Raw genomic sequence first — 18,218 nt, forward strand, 5'->3', positions numbered from 1 at the left:
ATAATTACTATAATTGATAATAATGACAATTGAACTTTACTTTTATAGTTAAATATTATAATTATGCATATTTTCTGTAGTACAACAATTATATTAAATCTACGCCCCGCTCCTCATAAAACTATTCACCTGTAATACTCAATCAAAATAATTTTCAGTTAACTTTAGGTTAATTATATTACATCTGCTCCTTTCCCTTAAAAAAATAACTTTTTTATAATGCTTGCTCTATCTATAGATGCATATTTCTGTATAATATCTAATACTCCAAACATTTGATCATCAAATTTGTTCAACTATCTATAATGCATATTTTCAGATCTACTGTTGTGCGGGCATAACACGAATTTGTTTTATAGGGTAGAGCGACAGGTTTCGAAATGTCTTGAGCAGGCATTAGTCGGTCAGTTGTTTAGCACGCTTCTGAGCACTAATCAGAAATTCCAAAATAAGAAAAAGAAAACAAAAAACAAAAATGCAAAACAACAAAACGTGTTTTCTGGCTTAGCTAACACACACACACACACACACACATAGGGAGAGAGAGACTCAGTCACACTCACTCACACACAGTCGTCATTCAGTCAAGTATTCTCAAACTAAAAGTCAAATGTTAAGCAGGTGTCGAGCAGACAAAAAACAAATCAGAAAACACGAAAATAAAACCGCCTCTCCGATTCACAGCCTTTGCTATTTATATGTCTTTGACGGCGATGACGAGACAACAACAAACAGCAAACAACAACGCAGAACGCGACGCGATTTGATGCGATGCCATTCGATGCGATGCGAGGACAGGTAGAGGTAGACGTAGAGGTAGAGGTAGACGTAGAGGCAGTTGGATTACGTTGCGGTTCACCTTGGAGACGGCGGGCTGCCAGAGTGGCACAAGCAATCAAGCAAAGCGGCCAAAGTAGCTACGCCTCCCCTCCCCCTCCTGCTCCGCCTCCTCCACCACACTACGCGGTGTTGTCATAATTGGAATTTTAGATGATTTGCATATTGAGCAGCCCACCAAAGGGTGGACAGCTGATGCAGCTACTTGGCATGGAGACGATAGCCGAATGCCAAAAGAGGTTATCAGCAATATGGGTCAGCTCGGGGTCAACTATCCTAGCAGTCAGTCAGAGGCGTGGGCAGCGGGGCGTATGCGCAATGCGATTTTGCACTCAGCTAAACAGGTCCGGGTCCGGGTCGAGTTAGTCACAGCCAATTGCTGACGTGATTTGTGGATTGGTCAATTAAAAGATGACAGTGGCAAAACGGCAGAAACTTGTATTAAATTCAACTTTAAAAGTAAAGTAAAAAAAAAAAAAAAAAAAAAAAACAACTAAAAACGTTAAATAAAGCCAACAAGCTTGACAGCAATGCTTAGATAGGTCGAGTTTTCTTCTTTTTTTTTGGCATGAAGTACAATATTTACACGTTTTGCGGCGATTGGTAAGGAGTGAGAAGTGGGTCAGTGAATTTAGATAGATAGATTGAGATAGATAAATTAGATAGTTCGATAGATAGATAGATAGTTAGAGACAAGGAGCACGATAATGAGAGTAGTATATGTAAAAGCGATTGAAAATTGCTTATTTCACATTTTGTACTTTTGGACTTTTGTTTTGTTTTTATTTTTTTTTTTTCGATTTTTTTTTTGTCAAATGATTGCAAAACTTACCGGAACTGAAATGTGAGCGTTTAGTTTGTTCATTTTCCGGATCTGAATCGAGCGGCCTTTTGCGTGAGTCGCCCATCTCAGGACTTGGACATGTCTCCATGGCAGCGTCTTCGGCCATTTTTAATTGAATGTTGCTGGCTTTTGTTTGAATTGTTATAAGATTTATATTCGGCTTTTAGTGATTGCTTTAGCTTTTCTTTAGCTCTTGCTTTAGCTTTTTCTTTAGCTTTTCTTTCCGTTTGCCTTGGGCTAGAGAAGTGGACTCTTAAGGTTTGCTTTTGGCAAAGGAGGCTTTGGTTCTGGTCAGAGCTCTTGTCAAAGCGAGCGAACGATCGATCGATCTAGATCGATGCTTGATCTAGGGAATATAGACGCTTCTGTACGAACTTGTCTTCAATTCGCATCTGAGAGGACAAGGCAGCTTTATCTATCGCTGCCCCAGTTTTCTGTTCGCTGCTGATGAATAATCCTCTTTGGCTCTAATGATCCTTATTCACACAGACGCACATATACACACGCTCGCGAGCTGAAGGCAATATGCATATGCGGTCGGGCGAATTTAAATTACAATCTTTGAACTTTGAGTCAAGCCTCTAAATGTAATATAAGTATATGATGATCGTGTAGTCCTTCTAGATTTATTCATTTAGTTAATTATTGTTATTTATTTGATTTTTAGTTTGTTTTTTTTTTTTTGAGGTGGTGGAATGTGCGAGTTGTATTTTTTTTTTTTTTTTTTTTTTTTTTTTGTAAACGTTTATATGAAAAAAGAAAAAGAAAAAAATATTTATGAGTGAATTATGCAGCAATAATAAATATACATACATACAGTAAACATTTAGGCATCATATGTAAAAATGTATAATATAGTTAAATGCGTATCAACATTATAAATAATGCGCTCCTCATATAGGGAAGCCCAAATATGATTCTAGAGAGTCCAGAACTGAGAACTGAGAACTGAGTATTGAGAGTCAAAAAGGTTTAGAATTGAGAATTGATGACGAGTTTGATAACATTTACAATTTAGATGAGCACAAAACACTTGTTCATTAATGTCTATATTTATATCTATATACAAAATGAGCGCCGTTTTGTGAGGTGGGTTCATGGTTCAAAGCGGATCATTCAATTGAATAGCTGTTGGCGGTTGCATTGCGTTGGCGTTGGCGTTGGCTTTGGCTATGGGAGAGGTCAAAGGGGTCAGGCAGGCAAATGTGAACGATGCAACAAGACAACACTTAGTTTTTATTAGCTAGAAATAAGCAATGATCATGTCAATGTCTGCGTGTGTTTCTGTATATCTTTTTCTTTTTGAGTGTGTGTGTTTGTTTGTTTGTGTGTGAAAACAAGCAGACAACAACAAGATGAGTCATAGGATTGTGAAAAATTATCAAAACTGCCAGCGAACAGTCAGTGAAATACATATTATTTGTAGGCAAACACTTAACGAATTTGAAGAGAGATAAAAGGTTTCGGTTTATTATGATATGATTGCGTGGAGGATATGACTGAGCCAAGTTAAGATTCGGAAAAGCTTCAGTTAAATACAGTTAGATTCGGTCTATTGTAGTCACAGTCATTAAATCGCGTTTCAATCGAATTCCTCCTTTTGCTTAAATTAAAATGTCATGTTTTAATATTTTAAGATTTAAATTGCAAATAATCATATTTTCTTACATCTCTGTTCTATTCCTAATCCTAAATATGACAACTTGTGGCTGAAATGTTGCCCAGTCGACAAAACCAAAAAGGAAATAATATTAAGTATTCTTATCAGAAGATCTCTCTCTTAACAAAAAGCTCTTGATTTAAAGTTCCATAAATAAATAAATATTAATACAATATTTCAAATGCGTATGAAATACATATGTATATATCCATGTTGCTTCGTTCTAGGATTCACGTGCTTAGCTCCCAAAACTTTGAGTCATGTAATTCTCAAACAGCTCAAAATTGAAATGAAAGAGTATCCCATATCAAAATCCCTCGTCGAGGGATTAGCAGCCTAAACAACCCGCTCTCTTTCTTGGTGATTAATTGATCATCTTCATATGTCCCTCATGTGTCGTCAATTCAAATCACTGCAGCCCCATTTCTCACTCTAATTTATGCCTTCCATATCTCAAGCTTGTAACTCCCACAACAATTAGTAACAAAAAACAATTTTGGAATAGGGGATTTATTATTTTTAGGTAGCATTATAGTAGAAAAAACCTCAAAACAAATATAAATATATTTATATATATACTATAAGTAAAACATATATTAATATATATATATTTAAATATACTCATATATTGATATATTGATCATTGATTAGTAAGTCATAAAATATCAAGGAATAGATGATGATTTTATTGGCACTCTGCTCTGGGAATTATAACTTGCAACTCAATTATGCATGAGTTGGTTTCTTTTCATGATTTCATTGGTAATTAAATATGCGCTAACATCATCAACAACAACAACAGCAGCAACAACAACAGCAGCAACAACAACAGCAAATGACATTTAATTATACAAATATTTTGTACGTGCTTAGTGTTGTTGTTGTTTCTATTGCTACGGGCGAACACTTCAGTAAGAGCACTCGGACTGCGTGTTTCGCCTAAGTGTATACATATGTATGCATGTGTGTATCACTGTGTGTGTGTGTGTGTGTGTGGTTGATTTGACTGCAAACGACCTTGACCATTAAATAAATTGCTGTACGCCAAACAGTGACTGCAAAGCAAAATAAGCAATAAATCGACGAGATGGCAACGCTGCAAAACAACAACAACAACAACCACGGCAATAGGAGCAGAAACAACAACAACAACAATGACAACAATATGCACACAAGGCAGATATATTTTTGAATGCAAGCAGAGCAAAAGTATCTTTGGCACGCCAAATTCGCACTATGAGATACTTTTTGTTTGCTTGTTGTTGTACTCATACACATACATGTATATATGTGTGCATTTGTACAAATATACATTTTATATTTTATACATCTTTATTGTGTTTGTACTTTGCTGGCTTTTATAGAACCTGTCACGACAGCCAATAAAATAATAATAATGATAATAATAATAATAATAATGAAGAGACGCACACATTTGCATTCATCTCAGAAATTAGTAAGCAACGCGACGATGCTGTAGAAGAAGAAGCAGAAAACTAGTGAATTATTTTAATTCGATGCTGCGGCAAAACGAGTTTCCCACTTGAGGCAGGTGATTGCAGCTCGGGGTGACGAGGGGCACAAGGGGGAGAGACAAATCTCGAGAACCTGTTACTTTTGCGCGCTTAGAAATTAAATAATACGATTAATTAATATATTGATTGGCAGCAGGAATCCCAACTTAGCTCTGAAATAATTGCTATATAAACATTTTCATATAACAAATCTTCTTTGGAGCTTCACGACTTGTCGTACTTTAATATTAAATAAAATATTACCATTTTATTTGACTTGCATATAAGAATATACGGTTTTTTAGATCGAACAAATTGTTAAATCATTTTATAATCCACATTCCATTTCTAGCATCGAAATTTCGACTTCACAAATAATTTTAGATAAATTTCAAATTTAGAAAATTGCTAAAAACTGTTTAAGCATGTGATTTATAAAGCAAGTGAACGAGAGAGAGAAACAGAGGTAGAGAAAGGGGGCGAGCGGAGAGGGAAAGCTGTAGATGTCGTCGGTTGCATCGTCCTCAACGTCTCAACTGATGCACTCAAGCCGAAAATGTGTTAATGATGATGAATACGAAACAGCTGCTGCTGCCTCTGCCTCTGCTACTGCCTGGGGCCTATGCATTATAAAGAATTTCATTCAATCAGAGCGAGGACTTTTGCGTGCTGCCACAAATTAAAAGCGAATCCAATCAACTTTGCTTTGCTTGTTACTATTGCATTTTTTGAAGGACAAGAACTGATTTCCCATTGCAATGAGAAACGAAACTTTTATAAAAAAAAAATACTGTTTTGGAGTCTATAAACTTTTTAATTATCGATTGACCTAATAGATGAAAGCTCTGCAATTTTATATATAAAATGTGAAACGTATTATCAATGATGAAATTACAGTAAACTAATTGAATAAAATATCAAGCAAATGGATACATATCTTCCATATTGTATATTAAATCCGCTCAGATAATCTCTGAAACTCTGAAAAAATCAGAGGTCTTCTCTCCAAATTTTGATAGTAACAACATAATAAAATACAGGTTATACTCAAACAGAGCCGTATTCGAGTTTTTTTTAGAGTCTGGCCACGCTTAATATAATATATTCAATTTTCGTCAAGGTTACCAAACATTCAATGATATAAAGTGACAATATGAATTTGAATTTACATTGAGAAACGTTAACGAAATCAGTTTTCAATAGCTGCAAAAACCTTGATTTGAATGCTCAAAGCTTAGGGCGGCCAAAGTTGAAGCTTTGAATATATTTACAGCCGTAAAAAGTGTCTAGCAGAAACAATACGCCGTACAGCTCCACAAATCTACAGCTCTACACGTATATAAACAATTTTTATATTTTTATATCTATATCTACACCGTATTTCAGCTGACTTTTACTACACTTTTGGTATATAGCTAGCTAGTTTCGTATATGGCGAATGCACATCCCGAAGGCATACGAAATATGTTCAATCTTATCTCAACTTGAAGCACTTATCGGAGCAGCAGAGTCGACAGCGATAAGGTTTTTTATTTATATACATTATATAGAAATGAGGTTGCTTTTTTCTCATTTTATTTTTACCCACACGCAGCCTGATAAGGCATTCGAAAAACACCAGAAACCAGAGAGCAGAAAGTGGTTCAGAAAAATGTTAAATATGAGAAGAAGCACAATTATGCAAAAGTGAAAATCAAGCGAACACCGATAGCCAACACATAGATGGATGGATGAATGACTCGATAAGGGCGATCAATAAAATAAAGATGGAGAGCGCAACGCGAGCTGTTGCTTAATTGAATTGCTAGCTGCCAGCAGCATGATAAGAATTTCTTCAACACTTTATGTGTTGATTGCGGCAACGCAATCACATGAAACGCACACTCCAACACTCCAACACTTCAGCTGCGGGCCGCCACTTGGAGCTCTCATGTGTGTTTGTGTGTGTGTGTATGCTTAACGAATGGTTAGCGTCGAGCTAAACGTACTAAACACTTGGCGCACTCACATGAATGTATTTCTTCTTTTTTGACTTTTTTGTCAATTTTCAGCTGCACACAGCGCCCACTTGAAGATGAAGCTTTAAGATACTTTATGACCGCATATGTAAAAAGTTCTCAGCAGGCGAGCCACGACGAGCAGCGAACGAGCTGCGAGCTGTGCGAGTACGTGAAAATCAAATACAACTAAATTCGAAAACCGAAAACAATTAAAAACGAAATGAATTTCAAGCAAGCGAACGCCACACACACGCACACACAAAGAAACACAGGCGCGCACACACACACACGCTCACACTACTCACAAGTGTCTATGAATTTGAAGCGCTGGCTGAGCGCGTGAGCGTGCGGGAGAGAGATCCAAAGAGCGGGAGAACAAATAGTTGTTAGAGCGAGTGTGTGTATGTGTGTGTGTGAGCGGACGAACGAGCGAGAGAGTATCGCTGCTGTCGCGGCGCTGCTCTTGTTGTTGGTTTATCTTTTACACACATACATACGTACTTTATCTACAAACATCGAGCGCTTCGACTCGACTCGCCTCTGTTTGCAAGTGTTTGCTCAGCCGCTCTCCCATTAAAATCCAAGTATTTGTGAGCATTTCTGGCTGCGTGTGCGAGTGTGTGTGCATGTGTACGTATGTATTTACTTTCTTATCAGTAAATAGTTTTTACTGTGGTGACTGTCTTCACTGACTGTTTTGTTAGACGCTGATAAGCGCACGCCGAGCGAGTGCAGCAATATCGCATATAAGTACATATATTTAGCAATATTTCGTTAGCCAATAATTCCGACCTGTCGTAGCGCTTTATTATTAATATGGAGTTTGCTACAAGTTGATTTAGTTGTCACTCAACACAAACACCCATCGAGCGGATGCCCATTTGTAAGAAAACTGTTTTGTTTGTCCATTTGGACTCATTTATCGCCTTTTCCCTGCGGCTGAACAAATCTGCTGACAGCGGCTGCTGCTGATGATGCTGTCGTATCTATTCCTAACCGACTCTATCTTTTATCTACAAACTGACAAACATCATGTGCGATAAATCGTGCCGTCGTTCGCCTTTCATCGACAGCCGAGACAAGTATCAGTTGAGGACTTACGAGACAAACAGTGGCTAATAAGGTCTTAGCTGTCCCGCAAACATATTGCCTGTGTTTGTTATTGGCTAAGACCTGTGTTTATTTACATACATACATATGTATGTATGTATTCTGTGGATATTGATTGATTATAACTGTTACAGCTAAGCTGTAAGGTGAGAAATTTGATAAATATAAATATAAACATATATATATTTAATGAAATCAAGAATATATTTAAATAGTTAATAGTTAAATTGGCAGGACATAAGCATGTTCAAGATGCACGCTCTTTCTGCCTCATGCCAGGTCCTTTGCGGGTCAACAACAAATCGGAGCCACATTTCGGGGGAGTACACCAAACAGTTGCCCCAAATTCGTAATTGCAGTCCGACACAAAGTAATGTAATAGATGCCGAAAGAGACGAAGGAAGAGGGAGAGCAGGAAAGAAAAAAACCACCCAGCTAATGGTAACAACAGCCCCAGCGACCGAAATTGGGACAACAAAATGTGAACGAACACACACATACAAATATATATATATATATACACACACACACACACACGCACACGCATATACATATAGTTGAATTAACAATGGAAACGAGTCGAGGCAAAGCAAACTTTTGCTTCTGCTGCTGCTGCTGCTGCTGCTGCTGTTGGGGCAGTTGATAACTGTCTGCAGGCTAAAGAGGCAGAGAAAGAGGAAGAGGAAGGCGGAGAGGGAGGGGGATGGTAGCGAGAGCGGAAGTTGGCATCGGACATGAACGAAGCATAACAAAAGCGCAAACGTCACGAGGCTCAACCCGGATCACTTGTGCTTTGGCCCGTAGGACATTTGGATGCTTGACATTTTTAGAGGCGTGTTTCGTGTGTGTCGCTGGCAAGGACACCGCTGCCAGCAAAAGGTAAACACCTCGCTCGCACATTATGAATGGGCCAGCGAGTATGATGCGAAAGGACTGCCACCTGCTACACATGCTGCGCAGGGAGGGAGTGATGTGGCGTTGGGGGGCGACCTCGTTGACTTTGTGGCGGCACGCGTTGATGGACTCTGCGAGACTTCAAACACAGCGAACGAGCGAGTTTCTGAATGTGTGGATGTGTGTGTGTGTTTGGGTTTTGTGAATCGGTATGCAACTGTTATGTTTGCCTCCTTCTTCGTCCAGCTATGTATGTAACCCAACTCAGCTCAACTCGCATATGTAAGCAGTTCTTTTGGTGTGTGTTTGTTGCTGCCTCGCATGTTGCATGAAAAATGAAAGCGAAAATCAATAAAGGAGGCACGCGATTTCAAATTACCAACACCCACTGACCCCCACAGCTGAAAGAGTCGCAATTGCGTATGGATGGATTGAAGGGTTCTCAGTGCGTGTGGGGTGTGTGTGTGTGTATATGTGAACCTTTTACTTGCTTGTGTTTGTGCTTGTGCTTATAAATATTTACAGAGGCAGCAACAGCAACAGCAGCAGCATCAGCAGCAGCGCGTTGTCGCCTATTCAAGCAAGATAAGTGGCCCCAGCTCCAAGCTCTTCTTTGTATGCAGATGTCGAGTAGGCGCCTCGCGGCACTTTCCTACATTATCCTCAGCCCTGTGCCCTTTGCTCCTTTCCGCACATAAATTATGTTCATTGTGCGCCCGCCAGAGACCGAGACTGCGGCATGCACATAAGCTCTGCCCCGTTCTAGATACATACATCTACTATATTTTATATATGCTGACTTTTTTTGTGGCTTGCTGAGAGGCAACGAGTGGAGTCGAGTGGAGTAAGCGGATTGGCTGCCATGGAATTTGGGCTTAGATTTCATTGACTCGGCTCAGAGGTCTTTTGTTTTACATGTTGCTTGTTATAAATATTGTATTGTTTGCCCTCTCCCACCTCGCCCTCCACCCATTGGGGCTGCGGGTTGACGATACGCGTCTATCATCGAGGGCATCATACATCAGCTGTTGCAGCTGTTGGCCAACAACTTATGATTATTAATGAGCTAATCTAATTAGAATTGAATATTGATGATCAATAAATGAGTTTACATGTAAATTAGATTTTACACAACACGCGCTAAATAGTAGACGAAACGAACTTTACAAACGTTTCTACGTATCTCAAGTAAATAGGTGAAGGTTGCCCTGCGTAATAATTTATAAATAAATAAAAAAAACGGAAAGAAAAAAACAAGCAACTAGCCAAGCATATTGGCCAATGCTATGCAGCTAAAGTAAAATGAAAGAAAAGCAAAAGAAAAACGAGCAACAAAAAGAACGAAGTACAACTAAATTAATAAAAGACATTCAAGGTACGAGAAATATGCAAAGGCGAAGAGCAAACTGCTGTGGCTAGCAGAATTCCAACAAGAGAGCCGACCCGTGAGACACACAACGAAGAGAGCGCAAAAGTAAAGAGAGAGAGAGAGCCACATGCATTGCATTCCCGATTGGAATGAGCGGAGCGGACGAACGGGCAACCGAGCGTGCGAGTGAGCGAGTGAGCGAGCTTTGGAGTTGGGCTCTGCCTTCATCGCCTGCACGTCATGGAAACTAAATCAAAAGCGCACAATTAGGCCAAACGACTGCCTCGGCGTCAATGCAGCCAGGCAGGCGGACAATCGACATGCAGTCAGCTATGTCTCTGTGTGTATGCGTGCATATGCATATGTCTGTAAGTGTGTGTGTGTGTGTGTGTGTGTTCTATGCAAATTACTGTGGCAAGTTGCGGGCGAACAGAACACAGCACAAACTATGTCGCTGGGTCGCTTGTCGAAACTCGTCTGTGTCTGTATGATGTTATTGTTGTTGTTGTTCGTGTTGCTGTTGCTGTTGCTGTTGCTCGTGCTGCTGTTGTTGTCGTTGGCAGGTGCCCATTCAGGCAGCAACAGTTCTATATAAAAAGGTGCGTCTATAAATTATCCATAAGTAAGATAGCAATGCCAAATGGCAGTCAAATGGCAAAATCAACAAGAACCACTGATTGAGGAGAGTGCGGCGTGTGTGGCAAGTGTGGCATGTGTGGCAAGTAAACAAATGCCAACTCGTTCTATTCATGCTAGTCCTAACTGTGTGTGAGAGTCTACGACTGTGAAAATGAAGAACCTATTGAAGAACTAGTCGAAATCGACCTGATGCATACACATTCCTCATCAGAATCAATAGTCGTATCATTAAGGACTTATTCTATTTATCTATCTCTCTATAATTTCAATTGATATCATCTATCTCTGAACTTATAAAAGATCCACTCGTATATCGTGTATCTGAAAGGACAGATACTTACTAGTCTTAGATTGCAAGCTTTAATCAATTTATATTAAGCTTATTCAATATAAATTTGGTATCTTAATAACACAATTGATAAAGTATAATAGACCAAACCTCTAGCTTTGAATCTATTGTATAATATATATCAAAGTTCTTGCTTTTAATCTACATATTTCACAATGTCAATGTCGAAATACCTGTACTTCTATAATGGAATGAACACGAAATAACAAATAATCTATTTTTATCTAAAAAATGAATAAAAATTAATTGATTAAAATGGATAACCTATTTCCATTTGATATACTCGTAAAGCTCGGCATAACAATTAACACATAATATCCTCAGTTTTTCTGCTTCAAATCTGGTTCATCGTATTTGTCTATCTTTAGCTAAAGTATTTACAAAATCACAGTCAATCATTATTGGTCAATTATTGGTCAATTTTTGGCAACCAGTCCATATAAAATAAGAGTCGTTTGTAGCATAGTGTAATTGGTTTCTGCCAATGTTTACTAATAGATACACACACATACATATGTAGCAACGAAACCGTAAAAGATACACCAAGTATCTATTCTCGGACACACTGTGTTCGTTCGTTGCTGCCCCATTAGCCCCTTTGGCGCTCTGCGGGCGCATTAGGCACGCCACACAATTAGGCACAGGTGGACAGGTGAATATGAGTGTGAATCTGAGTGCAGAGCTCGAAATGAAACAACAACTACATTGTGGGAAATGAAATCTATAAAGAATAGCTGAAACAGCACAATGCAACGACGAAAGGAACGACTTGATGCCTCTCTGCCCAGATTCCCTTGCACCTGCCAGCCCACAGCGGACACCTGAGCACACGCCCCACACATTGACTGACAGAAGACATTTTCGGCATAGCTCTCGCCTTTGGCACAACAGAAGAGACTATTTAACACATATTCTGCATTGCGATCATTATTTCGCATACCTAAACCTGACTTTACATAACTGTATATATAATTCTCTTCTTTTTTGCCATTTCTTTTGATTGCGTCATTTCGATTATGTTGACAATGAAAAAAAAAAAAAACAAGGGGCAAAAAACAGAATTAATTTCACAATTAAAAATGCAATTCATTGGCAATATACTCTCGCATGACGCATTGAACTTGAATAGCAATCAAATCCGATAATCCCCGCTGTTTGCGTTGCTTAATTGTCTAATAATAGCGACTAATATATTATATGTGCTCATGTTTTCGTATATATAAATATATATGTATAATTGAAAATCATATAAGCTTGCAATTAAACTCCCATGCTAAAAGCTCGTGATTTGACTGACAGATCGACACGAATTTTAAATAAATAATATACATTGTACATATGTCTGTGTTCATATATGTATATGTATATGACCTGATGAAAAGGAAACTATTTCCGTTGATAGGTAAAAAAGAATGAAATGAGGGAATTGCGAACAAGTTTTCGATTATATTTAATAATAATTAATTTGCTTTAGACTGTTTCAGAGAGATGCATTGAAATTTGGCTGTTCATAGAAATAGTATACTAGCTATAAGATATTTTATATTGACAATATGCAAATTCTAAGGAAATCCAATTTGATTTATAATAGATTTTAAGATGTACACATGTATAAATATATGAATATATTTCTAATTTAAATTTAAATTTACTTTATCTAGAATCCATATAATTTCAGAAAGATATATAGTTTAAAATACCTCAAAACATTCAGAAAAAATATAAAACATATGAATAGAAAATGTATGCTATTTATTTCTAAGGCCCTGAACGCTTCTTCTACTATATAATTGACAAATTGAAACTCTATTCATAACGATTGGAAAAGTCGACGGAAGGAGTAAAATAATTTTAGCAATCTGAGGAATGTTTTTTTACAGTTCATATTTGACTATCAATACGAATTCTTTGCTAAAACATTTTCTTCTCGCATAAAACACATTCATTTTACTTCAGTGCAACCTCTCATTTGGGTATTTTCACCTTTAGTGCAACTCAAAACTTTTCAGGTGTACTAATTTCCAGAGGCAAAGCTGCGGCTCGGTCAGAGTAATACTCCCGCATCAGCCGAAGCATAGCTCTGCACACACACTCACACGCACACATACTCCGTTTCGGATAATCAACGGAGAGTCGGAATCGCCAGTTGGCTGACGCTGTTGCAATTATGCCAAATAGGTTAACAGCCGTTTCGTGCCTTTTGCACGAATTTTTTGTGTGTGTTGTTTACATAAGCCTTTTTCTCATTTTTCTCATTTCGCTGCTCTCCACTTGGTTTTTTTTATTTTTGTGGAGGGTTTGCCCCACTGTGCTAACTGTGCTTGCCTTCTCTGGGTTTGCTCGTTGCGGCGACAGTTTACCCCACATTCCGCTAGGAGGCGCTCCACGAGCTGGGGTGCGAGGCGGGTGGATGGTTTAGCAGCAGCGACTGGGCAATGTAAATGAAACGAAACGAAACGGCAAACAACGGGCAATTTAATGTCTATTTGCATTTGACAACAACAACCAGCAGAAGCAGCGGCAGCTACAAAATATAGAATCATGAGTCGGCAGCTTGACAAATAAACGAGTAAATTAACGAGTGAGATATGCTGAGCTAAGGCAGGGGCAACACCGTAGGTTCGGGGGCCTCCAGCAGCTCATCTAAGCTGTGAGTGACTTTGATTAGCTGAGATCGTTTCTACTTACACACATACATACCATATATGTTTGTATATATGCAAGTCTCTGTATTCACTTTACGTAGAGTAGCAAAGATCACACTAGTCAACAAGTAAGTCAAACAAAATGAATTGAGTATTGATATTTGAACTTAGGCTTACATATACTTAGTATGTTTTACATATGAGATATGTTCACATTTAATATATTCACCTTTCTGCAAGGAGTCGTGCATACAGCTGCAATTAATTGAGTGCGGGGCAATATTTATGTACTAGTATATATAGATAGATATATATATATATATATCTCTATTTATATATCTATGTATATGTTGTTTGTTTATTTTTTATATACTTTATATATATTGTATTTGGTTGATTAGAATTAAAAGTTGTTAATATGTGTACACACTTTGGGATAATTTTTTATATTATTATATTTGTATTGTTTAACTTTCGATTTCTTATATATTACGTACGGCACTCCAATGTTGCTTGTTGTTGTTTTTGTTGTTGTTGCTATTAGTAATTGTTGTTGTTACTTTCTCGAATTTTTTGTTACTTTACTTTTATTATTCCATGCAGTTATGATTAATTTGTTGTTGTTGTTGTTGTTGCTGCTGTTGATGTTTGAGTTGACTCGTTTACTTAAATTACAAATTATGTAAACATAAGTTATACGCACACACACACGCACACTTGTCACACACACACACACACACACACACAATGGCAAAATGTCAATAAAGAATTTGAATTTATCGCGATTTCCTAGACAAAATCACTTGAAACCTCGATCTTATCAAGCAGAATCGAGGACGAGTGCAACCAATACTGCATTACCACTGCATGTACATACATATGTATATGTATGTATGGATGTGTGTGTGCGTTTGTGTTTATATTTATGTTATGTCAAAAGCTCAACTGTAACTACTATAATTTTTTAAAATGTATATATACATATGTATTTATATATGTACATACATGTATATTTATTGTCGTGCATATGTACACACATATAAGTATTTTTATTTTTTTCACAGTTTTTTTTTTTGGCTCTGGCTTTGGCTTTGCGATGCTTTGCTTTGCGTATGCGTCACGCGTTGCCTTTGCGTGCTCGTCTTCGCCTCACGTTTGGTTCTAACACAGAAATTGGTCGACAGACGATACCGTTGCCGTTGCCATTTGCGAATTTCGGACCTGCGCAATGGAATGCCCTCTCTTTGGACGCAGCATGCAGCAAAAGTGTAACAGCCTGAAGATGCTTGTTTCCCGAACACCTTAATTTGAAGTTGACTTGAATTTCGCTTCCTAGAGCTGTTTAAATACCAAAGTATTTGAATAAAGGAACAAGTATCGATGCATCGGCATATTTAGTACTCGCGACTCGATCGATTGGCTAGCGATATGTATACACAATTAATTTTATTAATCGATAGCCCAATTTTGATTTAGCAATTACAAATGGATTTGAAGTAGATTAAAATATGAAATAATACTATTATCCTAATACTGCAAATACTTTGTAATAGGAGCTTAGAGCTTGCAGATTACAGATTGCACGCAAGCAATGCTTTAGGCAATGTAATGATAATATTTATTTCAGCCATTGTTGCAAGAACTTATCAGCCCAGTTGCACGCAAGCCCCAAGGTCTTGTTGTCCCACAGCTAACGAACATTCTGAATTTACACAAATATGCGTATGCCACGTACACGTGCCTCTATCTGAGCACATTTTTATTTATTATTCTATTAGTGTGTGTGTATATGTGTGTGTTCTGCTGCTGCGTATCTGTTTTAATTCGCACGGATTTCGATGTCCACAATGTCGAATTCTTATACCTGTAGTCAGGCGAACATTTTGCATTACATTCAAATTGCGTTGTGGTTGGCTTGTTTTATAATTTATTTCAATTATATTTTGCGCCATCTACGCTTAAGTCGCCTCTCGAGGGCTAGCTCTCATCTCTAATGCTCACGCTCACACACTCTCGCTCTCGCGCCTATCGGTTGGCCTCTCGTGCTGCTACCCCGATTCGCTCTCTTTGCGTTAGTGTCGCTCTACCTCTCTCGCTCACTCACTCTGTCTCTCCCATTGGTTATCTTCTCGTTGGCGCTTATTAGGGCACTAGGTTTTCATGCAAGCCTCGGAAAATTGCTGTCCACTAACACACAAATTTACATAGGCACACAAACACAAACATTCAGTAGACAGTTCTGGGGCAACTTTTGCATTTCCTGTTCACCCAAAAGAGCTTTTAATAATAATGCTACATTTTTTTCATACGCCACGTTTGCGTCAAGTAAATTGAACTTCTATTGAATGCCAAAGACAAATTGTTTATGACATAATTCAATAAACACACACACACAAATAATATATTTTATTTATATGTGCATATGTATAGATACATACATACATATACATATGTACACATGTATATGAGTGTTTGTAGGAGAATGCTCACGCGCCATATGTTTCAAGCGTTTTCTAGCAGCGCTTTTAAATATGAAAATCTTGTGTGCTCGTAGATGACAGTGTTTGCATGTGAGTGTGCGTACGTGTGTCTAACAATAACGTGAAAAACTCGTTAGCAAACGAACGAAAAACATTTAAATATAATACTCATACATACGTGTGTGTGTGTGTGTTTGTTTCTGTATGTATGTAGGCACATTATGTATACGCGCAGTGTGCGCTGCGTTTTATCAGCTTGCAGCTAAAGAGGGAGAGCAAAGAATAGAGAGAGATGGGAAGCAATTGAGAGTGAGAGCGACCGACTGGTAGAAAAAGCTTTGCCATAGCTCGCACACATGGAAAGACTGTGAGTGAGTGTGTGCTGCTGCTGCTGCTTTGACACAGTTTTATATGACGTCGTTGTTTTTAATTTTTCGTTAGCTCGCTCATTTTTTCAAAGCTTATTTCATTCTTCTTCGGATTTGGCAGATTCTGAATGTTTTTCTGTGTTGCTTTTGCATGACATTTGACCATTGGAATGAGCTGAGCAGAGCTAAACTGAGCTGAGCGAACCTGCTAGGGCAGTTTGTTGTTTCCAATATTTAACACATGTTATTATTGTGGTTGTTTTGGCTGGAGAACCAGCTGCTTCCAATAGGCAATCAGCGTTTTCTTATTGGAAAACGTGCTGTTGTTTTCACTGCACCAACGATAGGATTTGAAGTGTTAATTAAATTCTGTCGCATGGCAGACACCTTCAAATGTAGCACATTAACATTTTGGTAAACACACACACATACACGTGAACGCAGAGACACGTTTATTCACGTAAGCTTTGCTACGTCTTGTGAGTGTGAGAATAGGTGTGAGTATTTATGTAACCAGAAAGCCAGGCAAAGGCAGAGACAGAGCAAAAGCAAAGCAAGCAAGCGAGCGAGCACAGCGCTCATGTCAAGGCACACATAGATACTTTTTGGCATTGAAACAAAACGTAGTTCACAAAAAGCACACACGAACACACTCTCACGCATACACATACTCAAACTTGCATGCACACAGTTCAGTAGGGACACACAGATACGCGCGCACACACACATCGACAGAACTTAGAAGACGACGTAAAGAACGTAGAAGAAACTAACATGCGACGCATAAACACACTTGCACGTTTCAACACACACAAACGCAAAGAGCTTAGAGAGATACACATATATATATATATATATATATATATATATATATATATATATATATATATATATATATATACATACATACATATATACAATGTACGCAACTATTTAATTAAATATTGTTCGAACGAACTTTGAAATCCAACAACAACAACGACAGAGTATCCAATGCGATTTTGATTGAACAATTTATAACACTTTTTGTTAATGATCGTTTGATTAAATACTCAATGTTGAGCACTTTATATACATATACATATGTCTGAATGTATATTATTAATGCCGCGTGCGGGCCACTTTGATAAAAGTACACACATTCGATACATATACATATGTATGTCAAATTGTATATACATGGTAGAGCAGCACTATTTGTGCTTAATTCGTTGTAATATTGTTACATATGTAGCATATAAACATTAACTCACTGATGACGACGCTCTGACTCTGACTGAACTCAACTGAACTGAACTGGACACTGAATGTGTTTGTCGTATCTGAAAACTGCCTTGGCGCTTGCTCGAGTTGCGCTCCTCTCTTTCGCTTTTTGCGCGCGCTCTCTCCCTCTCTTTTCTTGTTTCTGCTTCTCTCTGAGTAGCCGAGATTTCTGTACAGAACTTTAAATTCCGATGCTAGACAGTCAGTGGTTGACACACACACAAAGTCCATCGCACACACGCACAC

The 18,218-nt window shown here is 38.1% G+C and overlaps 1 protein-coding gene across 12 annotated transcripts in view; it reads right to left on the minus strand.

The window, feature by feature from the left end:
- Positions 1 to 18,092, minus strand: part of ps (RNA-binding protein Nova-1-like protein passilla) — a 34,261-nt gene extending 16,169 nt beyond the window's left edge. For 5 of the 12 annotated variants that reach the window (XM_089256095.1, XM_089256094.1, XM_089256086.1 and 2 more), the window contains exons 1-3: positions 17,963 to 18,062; positions 14,091 to 14,526; positions 1,670 to 2,301 (exon numbers count right to left, since the gene is read on the minus strand). In XM_089256095.1, coding sequence (XP_089112221.1) covers positions 1,670 to 1,787 — 118 coding nt within the window. In that variant the 5' untranslated portion in view covers positions 1,788 to 2,301; positions 14,091 to 14,526; positions 17,963 to 18,062. Of the gene's footprint in view, positions 1 to 1,669; positions 2,302 to 6,863; positions 7,052 to 14,090; positions 14,527 to 14,894; positions 15,082 to 17,962 lie in introns of those variants that run through there. The other 7 variants (XM_089256097.1, XM_089256096.1, XM_089256088.1 and 4 more) reach the window with 5 other exon arrangements.
- Positions 18,093 to 18,218: the final 126 nt, after the last annotated feature.

Source organism: Drosophila navojoa, chromosome 2 (genome assembly GCF_054131105.1).
Source record: "Drosophila navojoa isolate 15081-1374.11 chromosome 2, UAZ_NAV_1.0, whole genome shotgun sequence".
Taxonomy (NCBI): Eukaryota; Metazoa; Arthropoda; class Insecta; order Diptera; family Drosophilidae; genus Drosophila; species Drosophila navojoa.